This window comes from Pelodiscus sinensis, chromosome 5 (assembly GCF_052426305.1).
Source record: "Pelodiscus sinensis isolate ZL-2025 chromosome 5, ASM5242630v1, whole genome shotgun sequence".
NCBI classification, from domain to species: domain Eukaryota; kingdom Metazoa; phylum Chordata; order Testudines; family Trionychidae; genus Pelodiscus; species Pelodiscus sinensis.
In genome coordinates this window covers 16,005,317-16,020,192 of record NC_143056.1, presented here as the reverse complement: position 1 = coordinate 16,020,192, position 14,876 = coordinate 16,005,317, and the positions used below count along the sequence as shown (strand labels likewise).

General features: G+C 41.4%; 1 protein-coding gene across 9 annotated transcripts in view; it reads right to left on the bottom strand.

Moving 5' to 3' along the window:
- BRF1 (BRF1 general transcription factor IIIB subunit) overlaps positions 1-14,876 on the bottom strand; it is a 260,533-nt gene that overhangs the window by 115,083 nt on the left and 130,574 nt on the right. For all 9 annotated transcript variants that reach the window (XM_075926414.2, XM_075926417.2, XM_075926415.2 and 6 more), the window contains 2 exons: positions 11,334-11,483; positions 9,273-9,366 (listed from right to left, as the gene is read on the bottom strand). In XM_075926414.2, the coding sequence (XP_075782529.1) occupies positions 9,273-9,366; positions 11,334-11,483 (244 nt within the window). The remainder of the gene's footprint in view (positions 1-9,272; positions 9,367-11,333; positions 11,484-14,876) is intronic.

Genomic DNA, 14,876 nt, shown 5'->3' with positions numbered 1-14,876 from the left:
ATTTCCATTGGAATGATTTGGGGAGAGGCGCAGAGGTGGGGGTGGGGGGGACAGAAAAAGGTCTTTTCACAAAATTGAGATTCTCCATAGGAAAATTTCAAACTTTGCCAAAGAAATCTGATGCTCCTTTAGGAAGCATTTCATTTGTGAATTCAAAATGACAGCTCTCCAGCTGAACACCCAAAGACTCGTCAGTGGGAGAAGATGAAACCGACAAGTGCCTTCCATGCGTGCAGGCAGCACGCCTAAAAGTATTGTTTCAGTTCTCTTGAAATGGAATCTTTCAGAATTTGTTCAAGGAAAAATGTCCAGATTGTCACTTGTTGTGCTGAACAGGGATGAACATTTTTCCAAAACCAGAAAATGTTTCACAGCTCAGTAATTCCATTTTTTAGACAACTCTAGGTAAGTGAGCTAGATGTAGTATGCACCTTTTTGGCCAGGCATGGTGATGTGGACAGGTAGAGGCACAGCTGCTAGAAAAAGAGTTCAGCAAGGGAGGTCTTTGGTTATGGTCTCTATTATTACTCATCAATATTATTCCCCTCAGGATGTCATATTTGTCCTTCATGAGCTGTAGCTTGAGTTCAGTGGTCTCCCATCTCGGTTGATTGGCCCTAGCTTGTCTCTGCTCTCTTTGTTGCTTTTTTCTCTGACTGACTTGTTGAGTGACCAATAAATCCTTCAACAGATCATCATACATCCTTGGATTATTTTTCCCTCAGTTGCCGTACCTTCTCTGATGGTGTAAAAGTCAGCTGAGTCCTCAGTCTAGTCGGCAAAAGTAACCATTAACAATAGAGTGACTGTATTTTTCATGATAAAGTTTGTGACATTTCACAAACATGCATGCCTCTGGATGCACCTGGAAGCAAACACAGATCTCTGCAGCCTCTGTGATCATGCTGAGTTTTAAAAAAGTAGGAGGAAAATGTGTGTGGAGGGGGAGATTCCTCAAGAAAGTACGGATCACAGTTGTGTAGCAGTTGCTCAAGGAAACAATTTTTGCTAATCCTACACTTGTCAACAGGCTGCAATCACTCCCTGCTGAAGGTTAACAATCAAACCCAGGCTGAGCTTTTGGAGGCGAGTTGGGGGGAGGGGCCTCCCCTGCCCTTATGCAGCCAAACTATGTGATGCCTTGGTTCTGGCAGCATATATTGAGGGCTGGTTTGAGAAAGTGTCCTATCATGGGAGCAGGGCAACAGCAGCCCTGCCATGGAATCTCTGTGACAAAATTAATAAGTACATCAAGTGAATCTTTGACACCATTTCCCAGGAAGATTTGATTGCTATCTGTGCACAAATCAATGCTGTGTTTGACCATAAGACAGACCCAGCAAGTGAAATAGAGCCTCTGGTTGTCCCTTACTGCCACTCCTACTCCCCGACTGCATAGTGCAACTTTCCGCTCCTCACAGATGCAAATGGTCACTACCTGCTCAGTCCCCAGCCCTGGGTCTCTGCACAGCAACTACTCACTATGGCACCACCTCCATACCTCCCCACATGGCCACAGCCTGCTCAGTTCCCAATCCCACCTGCCTGCACAGCAACATGTCCCTTTGGTTGCTTCAATACAGAGTGTCTCTTCCACGATGAGTTGCTGAACATCCTTATAATCATCATTTGGAAACAGTGCCTCGCTGCCAGGTGTAGAGGTTTTCACCGGATTGACCCTCACACCTCCTTGCCCTCTTCAATCTCTTCTATGTGTGTCTGTGTATCCAGGACAAATATTTCTGGCTCTTTTCTCTTTTGAGAATTATCCACAATGTGCCACGGTTTGATTGTGGGGTCCCTACCCAGAATTCCATCCACTTCTTTATAAAACCAGCATGTTTTGGGTGCAGCACCAGACCAGCTGTTTGCCTCCTTTGCGTTGTGGGAGGCCTGCATTGTTGGGTGTCTCACTCATACCCCTTGGCATACAGGGCTAAGAAATGTCACCATATGTGTCCCAGTTCTAACAGCTCACTTGCAGCTCCAATTGCACTGAATCTTCACCCCCCCATGCACGAATTAGATTCAAGAGCTCTGCATTACTCCAAGCTGGAGAGGGTTTGGATTAACAACCACAGACACAGAAACCGGACTTAAATTTCGTAAGGTTTGCAGGTGGTTGGCGAGCATCTCTTTTCCTGTAAACATTACGTGGTTGAAGGGCAGCCACGTTAAAGGTGATGTCCAGAGTGGCTAAATGGGGCATTGTGGGATTGTGGATTCCAATAAACTTGACAAAAAACCTACCTAGTACACACTGTGTGACTGTCGACAGCGCCAAGACAAAAGTCCCTCATGGGGCTGCAACCTTTTCGGTGCCGTGAACAGCCATATGTCATGACATTTATCACACTAATGTGGAGGTTTTTGTCATCGAAAGGCAGGTTTTGGCAACAAACTTCCCATTGTAGACAAGGCACTAACAACAAGACCAGCCATCCTCTTGTGGGTAACTTATACATGACCCATTCTATCAAAGCCTGAAAAGTGTTCATAAATTCTTGTGTCCACATATATTTGTACCCACGCCTTTAATCTTGCAATCAGTTACACATGGGTGCACCCTGCACCTGCATGGAACTTGCAGGATCAGGTCCACAGTAAATGTGTAGTGTGAAAAAGAGGAAGCTATTATGTATTGCACACATTGTATGTGCACAGATACTACTTTTAGCTGGACATAAATAATTCCTATCTCCAGCTGTGCTTTAATTACCTGCCATTCAATTTACGTACAAAAAAAACAGTCTTTCACCAAATTTGTTGGTGTTTGAAATGTGCCTAAGAGACCACAAATTGCTAAACACAACAATCTCTACTGCAAAACACACGGCAGCATTAATTCTGCAGTTAAGAAATACTGATGCAACCTCAACTGTTGCATTTTAATTTCAATGGTGTACGAAATTCAGTGATAATAAAATGTATTTCCTAGATGAAATTTTACATTAAAAAAAATCTCACTTTCAATTTGTACTTTTTATCTTAAAAAAATTGAAGGGAGTGACCAGTTTTAAGTTATGTGCAAAGAGAAAATAAGTAGATGTACAAATTAAGATATTATTGGCTTTGCACCCAACCAAAAAAGGCACTAATAACTGAAATCTGGCAGAAAATTACTTTCTATTTATAGCCAAAGCAGTAGCAACCACTAGAATTACAGCTGAAATCCAACTTCCAATATAGCCCCCTCCTTTTTTTATGGTTTCTGACAAATTCTCTAAAACAAATTCTTTTAGGGCCAAAATTTTCCAGAGTTTGATCTGTGCCAACAAGCATCCCCTACATACATTTTTTTTTCCTGGAAAAGATACTACAAACCCAGCTGCTCTGTTTTTGTTCAATCCGCATATGTACAAAAATATACTTTTCCTGTGTTTTCAGATCAGGAATGTTGTGCACACAGCTCAACAACATGGGATTTTATTGAGACTTGGATTGGTTTGTGGATCTGACTGAAACAAGGTAAGTTTAAAGGAAACTGGGGAAGCTATCATGCAGTTATGGGCATTGAATTTTTTTCACTTACACCTCCTAGAGGGATTTCTTAGCCCAGCCTAAGAAAGGAGGGGAATGACGAAGCAATTCAGTTCTTCAGCTCACTCAAAAGCAGCTTTGAATTCTAGAGTGCAGTGAAGCACTTTTCCTGAAACCAAATTTTCAAGAGCTTTTAAAGTCGAGACTACAAACACTTTGAGAGTTCCAGGAAATGTAAAGTCTGAGTGTGTACAGAGTGGGAAAGGCCATGCAACGTCTCTCACCTATTTCCCAAGAAGAAGGGAATATAAATTGAAGAGGCCAGTGAAGATTGGAGAGGGACAGAAAAGTTTTTTATACATTTCCAGTAACTATTACAGGCACCATCATACCGACTCAACATTCTAACTTTTAGAGACAAAATCCTGGAATCCTATTACATAGATTGCTTTGTTAATACTGGGAATTAGAATCAACTTATGAAATGTAATAGTTGACCTTGGTGTATGTTGTATGATTTCCATGAAAAGAAATACAGTCCAACCTTACATTAAGGGAACTATTCAGTGCAGAAAGTCAAGCACTTAAGGAACTGTTTGCAGTATCAGGCTAAAGCTACTACAGGCAGTCCCCGACTTACGCGGATCCGACTTATGTCGGATCCGCACTTACGAACGGGGCTTTTCTCGCCCCGGAGCTCACGGGCGGCAGGTTGCCACCCGTGTCCTCCGGGGCGAGAAAAGCTTCTCCCGGTCTCCCTGGTCTGCTGGGGGGGTCCAGCAAAGCCGCTGGACCCCCCCAGCAGACCAGGGGGACAGGAGCAAAGCTGCGGAGCACGCCCGCAGGGGGGCAGCTCAAGCACGCCTGGGCTGTCCCGCTGCGGGCGTGCTCCGCAGCTTCGCTCCCCGTTTCCCTGGTCTGACCAGCAGACCAGGGAGATGGGGAGCAAAGCCTCGGAGCACGCCAGCAGTGGGACAGCCGCGGTGCGCCTGGACTGTCCCACTGCCCGCGTGCTCTGCAGCTTTGCTCCACGTCTTCCAGGTCAGCAGACCAGGGAGACGGAGCAAAGCCGTGGAGGACTTGGGTGTCCCCACCCCCGTCTCCCTGGTCTGCTGGGGAGGGGGGGTGCAGCTAGTGCCCCCCCCAGCAGACCAGACTTTTCTTGCCTACCCCTGGGGTAGAGCAGCTGGGGGCTGCCGGGTTGGTCCCGCAGCGCTGCTCCGGACCAACCCGGCAGCACCCCAGCTGCTCTGCCCCAGGCATCCTGATTCAGCCGCTGCTGGTCAGTTTCAGCAGCGGCTGAATCAGGACGCCTGAGGCAGAGCAGCTGGGGTGCTGCTGGGTTGCTCCAGTAGCGCCGAGGAGCCGCGCTACTGAAACAACCCAGCAGCACCCCAGCTGCTCTGCCCCAGGCGTCCCCAAGTCAGCCGCTGCTGAAACTGACCAGCGGCTGACTACAGGAAGCCCGAGGCAGAGTTGCTCTGCCCCAGACTTCCTGGAATCAGCCGCTGATCACTTTCAGCAGCAGCTGACTTGGGGACGCCTGGGTTTCTTAAGTTGAATCTGTATGTAAGTCAGAACTGGCGTCCAGATTCAGCCGTGGTTGAAACTGATCAGTTTCAGCAGCGGCTGACGCCAGTTCCGACTTACATACAGATTCAACTTAAGAACAAACCTACAGTCCCTATCTTGTACGTAACCCGGGGACTGCCTGTATTCATAAATTGTAATTATTGTGCAGATCTAGGCAAGAAGGGGGCTGCATCCAACCCTCAGGTCTGAGGCTCCCCACCCATGATTTAGGGTTTGTCTACATAGCAGCTAGGTACATGCTTCCCCCCGTGGGCAGACAGCACATGGTAGCTGAGCTCATGTTGGTGCGCTCCACGTAGCAGAATGGCCACAGCAGCATAGCCAACAGTTGGAGCTGGCTACCCAAGCACAAACCTGCCTGATTCACTGGGTGCTTAACCTGTGCTGTGCCATTGCAGCCATACTGCTATTTAAGAGCACTCGCTAGAGCACAGTTAGCATCTATGTGTCTCCCCATGCTAGGAATTGCTCTCCCAACTGTTGTATGTCATACCCTTTATCTCCAGAGAGCTGTAAAATGTTGGGGTTTGTAGGGATGGGCTGAGTTGACTGTGATATACAGGTCACGCATGGCCCTACTGTACTAAACACTGGACAAGCACACACTACTACAACAGTCCCTACTCCAAAGAGATTCAAATTATCAGTTAATAATATACAACAGGTGAATAAATGGATAAACAAGGGGGAGAATATTGACTGGAGGAAAAAAGGTGACAAAAGACAGGTGCATTATGAAAATAAAATGTAAGGGATAAACACAAAAATATTGAGAAATTTAAAAGCCAATTAATATATATTATCAAAACTGACAGAGAAAATAAAAACTTGACTATTTAGTTAGTATTGGTACAGTGCTTTGAACCTATGAAATAATATATAAAAACAGTATTATTCCAATTAGATTGGTGATGAAACAGTTGTTTTACTGCATTTAATATTTAAATACATTGTGTTTCAACACTTAGAATGGAGTTATTCATCTGAACTCTATGCCTCAAATTACAAAGCAACAAGACCTTGTGAAAGTGATTGTTAAGGTTATTTATTGAAGCCCTACCAAAAGAAAAAGAAAAATTTGGTTTTGAATCAAACACACAAGGTGAAAGTAATTGTTTTAAATGTAAGCGATAGGATCTGTTGTGGCATCATTATGTTTGCTTTTTTATGATCAGGTGAACAATTCTGCAAAATGAGAAGCTGAATTACTTAACACCCATTAATGTCACATATCTATCTGTGAACTTGCTGATAACTACTGTTCTGATTATTAGTACTGTCTGACTATAGGCCCAAAGGCTAATAGATAGGGCTTGGTTCGTCCCTGTCCCTAGAGAAGTTGGTAAACTGACCCAATCTGTACTGGCAGAGGATTAGAATTAATCTCCCAGGGAAGGAAGACACAGCAGTGGCACCATACGTAGAAAGCTGCCATGGGTTACACTGAATGGGCATCTCCCCTAGGTGCCTTTACCACACCATCTCCTGAAACTGCCCTACCCCTTTTGTGTCCTTATAACACCAACCACAGTGAAGGAGTTGAGAGCACATTAGACTGATTCAACCCCTTCAAGGCCCATTTTCTGCCACAGACACTGGCATAATCCAGGAGCCAATCCAGCCTTTGGCAGTGGTTTAACAAATTGGAAAAATAAAATCAAATAGTAAGGCACAATCAGGAGGATCAGAAATATCAATATTATTTTTAAGAACTTCGACTGCAACATGCAATTTGGTTTAAGAATTTTCATGAGAAAGTGCTCAGCAGTGTGGATATTTTAACATTGTTTAATAGTATCTACAACTAGTCCCATTCCCATCTACACAAAGCGGTAACACTTAAGACATACAGCACTGAAACAGTAATAATTAAAAATAAATAAAACTGTACTTCATATTGAGTAGAAGGATTTTTAAGCATGTGAAGCAAGTACTTATTAATTCAGACAACTTCTATTTAATGATATTTCAAGATTCTAATTCTTGAAAGGAACAAAAAACCTTTGGCTACAGATACACTTATTCAAAGGAATTTTTTATTTGCCTTAGCTAAATACCATATAATGTGCTCTTATTTGAAAAACATCAATCAAGTTTTATAGATTCGTGATAAATACAGTTGTAATTATAGCTCCCTGAAAATATTCAGCTGTCACATTTACCTTGTCAAAGTAAATAACGCTGTCATTTTAGCTGATGTGTATGACTTGAGTAAACATTTCAAAGCATGAATTTTACACAAGGTTTCTTCACTTAAACAACTGGTCAAAATTCAATTTACTTCCAAGTGCTATTTACTATTATTATTATTATTGCTCTTAATAAAAATTAACGCTTCAACTATTTAAATATATCATCCTAGAAGTGCATTATGACATGTAGAAATCATGAATTATAAAATCTGTATTAAAGAACATGGCCACTGACCAGACAACAGAGTGACATTAGTACTGATATATCCCCATTATCAAAGCATACAAACAATGAATTTATCCTCTTAACAGCCCAATACCATCATTCCCGTTTTGAAGACAAGGAATTCTATCAACTATTTTTCAAAACTGAAAAATGAATAACATTTAAAACTAGTAAATAATATCCGATTTATTAATTGCATCTACATGCTCTATTACTGATCACTGGGTAAAAGAATTCCTCCAAAGACAAATTTTTAAAAAGGAATATAATATTGGAGATAGATAAATTTACCGACATTGGAAAAAAAGGAGAGGTTTACCGACATTGGAAAAAAAGGAGAGGTTATTTACCTTGTACAGTAAGTTAGGGTCTTCAAGTACCCTATAGGTTCTCCACATCAGGATACACACTCATCCCTATGCTCTGGCTTGGAGATTTTCAACAGCTCTTCATTTGTATTTTCTGACATGAGGGTAATATGGGAGTGGGAGGAGGAAGACCCACTACCACTTCAGGTCCTCGTCAACCATGAAAATCCAATGGGAGGAGGGCAGGTAGTGGCACACCCATAGGGATATACATCTCAAAGAACTCCAATTACTGCACAAGCTAAGTAATCTTTCTTTCCACTAGTGTTTCTGTGCGTGCTCCACATCAAGAAATTCCCAAGGAGTGCCTCCATTGTGGATGTGGAAACAGATTCAGTATGGATCATAGAATAGCATCACCAAAAGCCACATCAGCTTTGGAAGTGGGGTCTAGTGAAGTGAACAATTACCCTCAGAAGAAGATGGGCCCCTGAGACTTTGTGGGAAGATGAGATGCTTCCTGAAACTAATCCTTTCATTCTTTCTGCAATCTAGACGAGATTTAGGGATGTCCCAATGGGCTTAATCCAGTCAAGCTCATAAGTGAGAGCTCTTTTCATAGCCAGTATATGCAATCTTGTTTTTCCCTTCCAAGAATGAGGTTTGAGATATCAATATTGGTAGATAAATCTCTTCATTAGGGTAGAATTCTGAAGAAATTTTAGGTAGAAAGCAAGAGTGTGGGTATGGTGGCACTTTATCATGATAGAACATGGTGTATTGCGAATCAGCCATCCAGAGGCATCCTTAGGACTTATGTGGCCTATGCAGCAGTATTAAATTGATGCCCCTAAGCCCAGTGGCAGTCTGGGAGAGAGGGGAATTATTTTTATATATGTAATTTTATAGTCTTCAGCAACAAACTAATGAAAAATATTTAAAACAAATTTTAAACGAATGTCCTGTAGACTAACAATAATTTTAGAAACTGACAGCATATATCTGGGGTTGGCAAATGCCTGTTACAGGCAGTCCCCGGGTTACATGGATCCGACTTACATCGGATCCCTACTTACAAACGGGGTGAGGCAACCCCGCACTAGCTGCTTCCCCCCAGCAGACCAGGGAGACGCGAAGCTAGCGCCTCCCCCCACCCCCCAGCAGACCAGGGAGACGCGGAGCGGCTTTTCTCAGCAGACACCTCATCTTGAGAATAAAGGACTGAGGGAAGTGAGGTGTGGGAGAATAAAACTGAGCTCTTGAGAAATGTTTGGCTAGAGTTTCCCCTACAATATGTACCAGTTCCGACTTACATACAAATTCAACTTAAGAACAAACCTACAGTCCCTATCTTGTACGTAACCCGGGGACTGCCTGTGTATGGTTTCATCATCTGCATGCACGTGCACACACAAGAACTTGCTACTCTTCAATATCTTAAGTAAAAGATTAAAACAGTAAAACTCCACTGACCTTTTCCTTAATGTGGACTCACAAACCTTGACCACTCTGATAACCTCCTTAACAGTGCGTCGGAAATCATGCATTCTTGCTGCTACTAGAAGAGCTAAAGAATGAGCAAAGAAAGTCATTGACAAAGATATTTTAGCAAAGCAAGTGAAAGAAAAAAAATTCATTTATCTCTGTTCTCAACTTCAGTTAAAGAATAATAAATGCTAATGTTTAGCAATATACTGGAATTCAGGTGATTAAGTTGAATTGTACAAACTTTGCTTCCCATCCAATAAAATTAAGCTAGCAAACTATGATCTGTAAAATGTTATGTTTTAGTTAGGTTTGGCAGCCAAAGTGAGCTATTCAAATACAACATAAGAATACTGAACTATTCCACATAAAAAAAAAATTTTTAGTAGCAATTTGATCTTCTTCAATAAATTGCTCTTCTCAAACATTTCCAGAAACCAAAAATAAGATATAGATTCCATCTAAGCAATAGTCATTACTAGTTAAAGATTATTTTATTGTTATTTGTATTTCAGTAGTACCCACAAGTTTTCAATTGGAATCAGGACTCCATGGTATTAAGTGATGTAACAACGCATAAGAAAACTGGCCCAGGACTGAAAAAGGTTACACTAAGATTTGAAATGATATAAAACGGTGTCACGAACAATAAGAGAGAGGGTGAGATTACCAAGAAGACTGTGTGGTCAACATGGGTTATCAATGTGCTCTGAATTACTGCTAACATTGCTACTTTACTTTTATGTACATATTTAAAACTAACAAATAATGCAAAGTGTTTAGAAAACCTAGGCAATCAAACAAGCTTCTTGATACCCTCACCATCTCAGCTATCCCTGACTCAACCTAATCTAAGTTTCTGGGGCTTTTTTTGTAACTATCAGGGCTCGTCTAGACTACATCCCTCTTTCGAAAGTGTGATGTAAATGAAGCGCTTTGAAAGTGCAAATGAAGCGGGGATTTAAACATCCCATGCTTCATTTGCATAATCGTGTCCCAGTGGTCTTTTGAAAAAGAGTATTTCGAAAGTGAAACCATAGTCTAGATGCGGTTCTTTCGAAAAAGGGGGGCTTTTTCTGAAAGAAACATGTCTAGACTATGGCTTCACTTTCGAAATACCCTTTTTTGAAAGACTGCTGGGACACGATTATGCAAATGAAGCACGGCATATTTAAACCCCCACTTAATTTGCACTTTCAAAGTGCTTCATTTACATCCCTCTTTTGAAAGAGGGATGTGGTCTTGACACAACCTCAGAGCATATGGGGGTCTCTTGCAGAGCATTTTGAAGAAGGAAAAGGTAGCATTCTTATGGATTAGTTTGAAGGCACTTCATGCCTAAGGGACAGCATTAAAGAACACTTGCAGACATTGCGAGAAAAGAGGAGAAATGGGAGGTCAAAAGTTAGTATCGCTGCGAAGCTGGAGGGGACAGGAAACTATGCAACGTGGAATAGATATGATTTAGAAGTGAGGGGCAGGTTAGTGAATGGTTTCAATGATGAGGACAAAAAGTTTGAATTTGCAGGGCAAGTAGAGAGATTTCAAATGTATGGGAAGAGAAACAGGCAAGGAAGATGACCATGGCAACTGTATTTTGCAGATATAGAATGAGTGATATGGATACCAGAGAAGAGGGGAGAGTAAACAAGCCGTAGGAACAAGAGGACCTAGAACAAAATGTCTTAGCACCATAGACAAAAATAAAATGTTGGATCTGGAAATGTTTTGGATGAAGAAGCTTCAAAATTTGAACATGACTCTGCACGATTAGGCCACAACAGTAAAGGATATCTAATAACGTCTCAGATAAGGCAAGGGGGGCTTGTCCTAGAAACTTGATTTAAGGCACACCAACTCCAGTTATGCAACTCCAGCTATGAGAATTGTGTATCTTAAGTCAAATTTCTGGTGTAGCGTAGACCTGGCTTGATGAAATATCTATCTGAAATATTTATCAGTTAGCTAAACCCCAAACCAGAGCCTTTTCATAAAGTAAATACAACTGTCGGTTTATGTGCTGAACAATTTACACAAGATTTCAGATACCTGCTCCACAGAGCCCTGACGGTCGACGTCCTGTGTGCATCCAGTCTCTTTTCATTCTCTGTAATAATCGCAGAGCTGTCATTGATACTTTCTGGTTCTTATCTCCAAATTCTAGCATGTGTGCAAAACGAGGAATATATAAACATGGATCTGCAACACAATAAAATATAATTATTTCTAATCTTGACCTTTAGCTTTTGAAATCTGCACTCTCAACAAGTGCCTCAGACATTCCATACTTGATTTGCTATGCATCTTAGTAACAAAATTCGTACAATACTTTTTGTATATATTGGATCCTTTGACCTGGTTATTCGTTAGAAACAACATTGTAATTTCTGTGCCAATTGACAGCTAATGCACACATCTACTTTTAGGCTATAATTCTGTCATGCGCCTAACTTTATGCATATGCTGGACATCAATGGGTGACTCCGTACATGTTAACTCAAGCTTTTGCAAATGCCTTTGCAGGACTGAGGGATCATTTAGATCCAAACATTTTAACGTTCACTGGTATAACAACATGTATATTAGCTTATGTATCTTTGTACCTAATTGAAAATTACCCTTTCAAACACAATGAGTCTGTTTAAAAACAAAACATTACTACAAAAAATCTACATGTATCTCCAAACGTAACCAGCTACTTTTCCTTAATCAAAATTCTAATCACAGATTCATGCTCCAGCAATGCAAAAAGTTGTTCATCACGCACATTAGAGCCCATGTAAAATGTCATTGACTTCAATGAAGCTAAGATTATTTACACCTAATGAGTATCTGCTCTTCAATGTATAATTTCAAATTTTAGTATTATCAGCAGCAGTCTAATAAAACAGCAAACCGCTGTCTGTCTGGGTAGTTGCTTTACCTAACCTAAACCAATTTTTAGTTTATCAAACAATATTTTAAAAGCTATGCTCTATGTATGTTTACTCTCTTTTTCTGGGGGGTATCAATTCCTCATTTCCTGCCAGCCTCTTATCACTTGACCCAAAATCTATGGGATATGGTAAATTGTTAACTGTTACACTCAATTCAATTTCCTTAGATGATTCCCCATTTGGGCACTTGAACTGATGAAGATGGTATTTCTGCTGAAAAAAAATTCAATTGTCTTACAGATTTGCATTAATCAAACCAGTTTCAATTTTACCATTAAGGTCAAATAATGGATACCCTATTGCAATTTCCATTTACCAGGATTGCACTACATACTGACAGACTTTCAGACTCTCGATTTAAAACACTGCATATTTTACTTTAACGCAAAAACATCCAGACAAATATTTTTCCCCAAAGAAAAAGTTTACAAAATGCAATTACCTAGTAAACATGATTATAAAAAATAAAACAAAATAGAAATATTAACTCCTTAAAGGCAATTAGTAAGGAAACCAAGTCATTCCCACTGTTCTCCAGTCATCATCCATATCACATGTAATATCCTGGACTTCTAATTGTATGTATTTTAAGGTACCTATCACCAAAATCTGAAAGAACACGCTAGGGAAATCAACTTTCAAATCCTTCAATTAAAATAAAACAACCATCATGATAAAGGTGTTTCAAAACTATTGTCTCATTTCTTTAAAAAAAAAAATCTATAGTTAACAAAAAACTAAAGAATTGTAAGTCAAACAATACAAAATAACTCTTTAAAGTAAAAACAAATTTCCCTAGTTTTTTAAATTTCCAATTTCCCTTTTACAATATTCCTAAACAACAAACATATTATGATAATGAGCTGGCAACTTCAAAATCTTCCCAGATTTACTTGGCAAGGTTTATACAAAAGGGGTCAACTTCAGTGGGAGCTGGGCCACTCATCACCTCAAAGAATCAAAGCTTCAAATAAGGGGAGGATTTTTTTTTATTTTAAATTCTTCAATGCACTTTTTCTCTATAATTTCTGTATTGTAGCTTTTAAGGAAATTATGTTGGCATTGATGCCCACAGATTATTTGATAAACTAGTTTACGCTAGATATTATTAATTTAAATCTTTAAAACTAGGAAAACAATTGGGATCTTGAAAAGTAGCAAATGCAAATTACGTAAGCAAAAATAAAAATTGAACAGAAAAGCTCTCCACCAACTGGCTGACCATAAATGGCTGCAATGCAATACTTGGAGTATCAAAATTAAACTAAGTCTAGGGCTTTTCCTTATTTTCTCAGCCTCTTAATTTTCACATATTGCGCAGGACACAGCACACCAACACCACTTGGGGGATGTTCCACTCGCCAAGGTCCAGCCAGGTGAGGAGGCAATGGAGCCCCCCACCTTTGAGATGCACGAAGGCGCCCTCCACCACCATGTGAACTCAGCTGAGCCTAGTGTTACACTGTTCCGTGGCAGGCTCCAGGTGTCCAGTGCAGGGCTTCATAAGCCATGGGAGCAGAGGGTAGGCAGTGTCCCCGACTATGCACATAGACATGTCCACATCCCCCATCCTGATGGTGCAGTCAGGGGAAAAAGTAATGGCGTGCATCTTTTGGAACAGGCTGGATTTCCTAAAGACATGGGCATCGTGCTTTCCCCAACCATCCAACATTAATGTCCGTGAAGCAACCCTGGTGGTCCACGACAGCCTGCAGGACCATAGAAATGTATCCCTTGTGGTTAATGTAGTCGGGTGCCAGGAGGCATACCTGGGAGGTCGACAAATGCCTTTGATGTCGACCGCGGAGCGTCCAGACTTCCGCGCTGAGCCGACAAACAGCTGATCAGCTCAGCGCAGCAGCCATGTAAATTTAAATGAAGCAGCAATTATTTAAATCGCCGCTTCATTTTTCTATACCGGGTAGTCTAATATACATGTCTCTGTCGCCAGAGGCATGTTGTCTAGACATACCCCAGGAGACACATTGTGAAATCCAAGAGCTGGTGACTGCTTTCCAGCAGGTTCCGCTCCATGGCAGAAGTGCTGTAGTGTCCACAAGAGCAACCAGAGTAGGCAGTGGAACGGGTTTGCTGTCCCTCAAGGAGGTAGGCAAAAGAGAGGAGCCTGGGACACAGCTATGGGGGGGGGGGGGTGAGGAGAGAGAGAGGCACAAGCCTCAGCTAACCTCAAGCACAAGCCTCAGCTAACCTCAAGAAGCAGACACAGGAAGTGTCCTGATGCCCTGCCCACAGCGATTCCAGGGGACTTTAAATGCAATTGAGGCTCCAATGGGTATGAAAGCTCTACTTGGAAATAGCTCAGCATTATTTCAACAGGCATTTGCTGTGTAGACACACTATTTCGAAATAAGCTATTTCAGAGTTTTTCTTCTGAAATAGCTTATTCCAAAATAAGCATGCAGTGTAGATGTACCCTATACAGAACCCTGTGGACTTCAGGGGGAATTCCATGCATTTGCAGGGCCATTCTCAGTGCAGCAGCTTGAAGGATCAGGGCAAAAGCTAACAGTTTTGTTTATTTATGCTGCTAATCAGTGTGCACTCAGAAAGAACTTCATACACTTGAGAAAGTTCCCCCCACACCCTTCCTTCCTAGCCTACCTTTATAGGACACCTCAGCTTTCAAAATTATTAG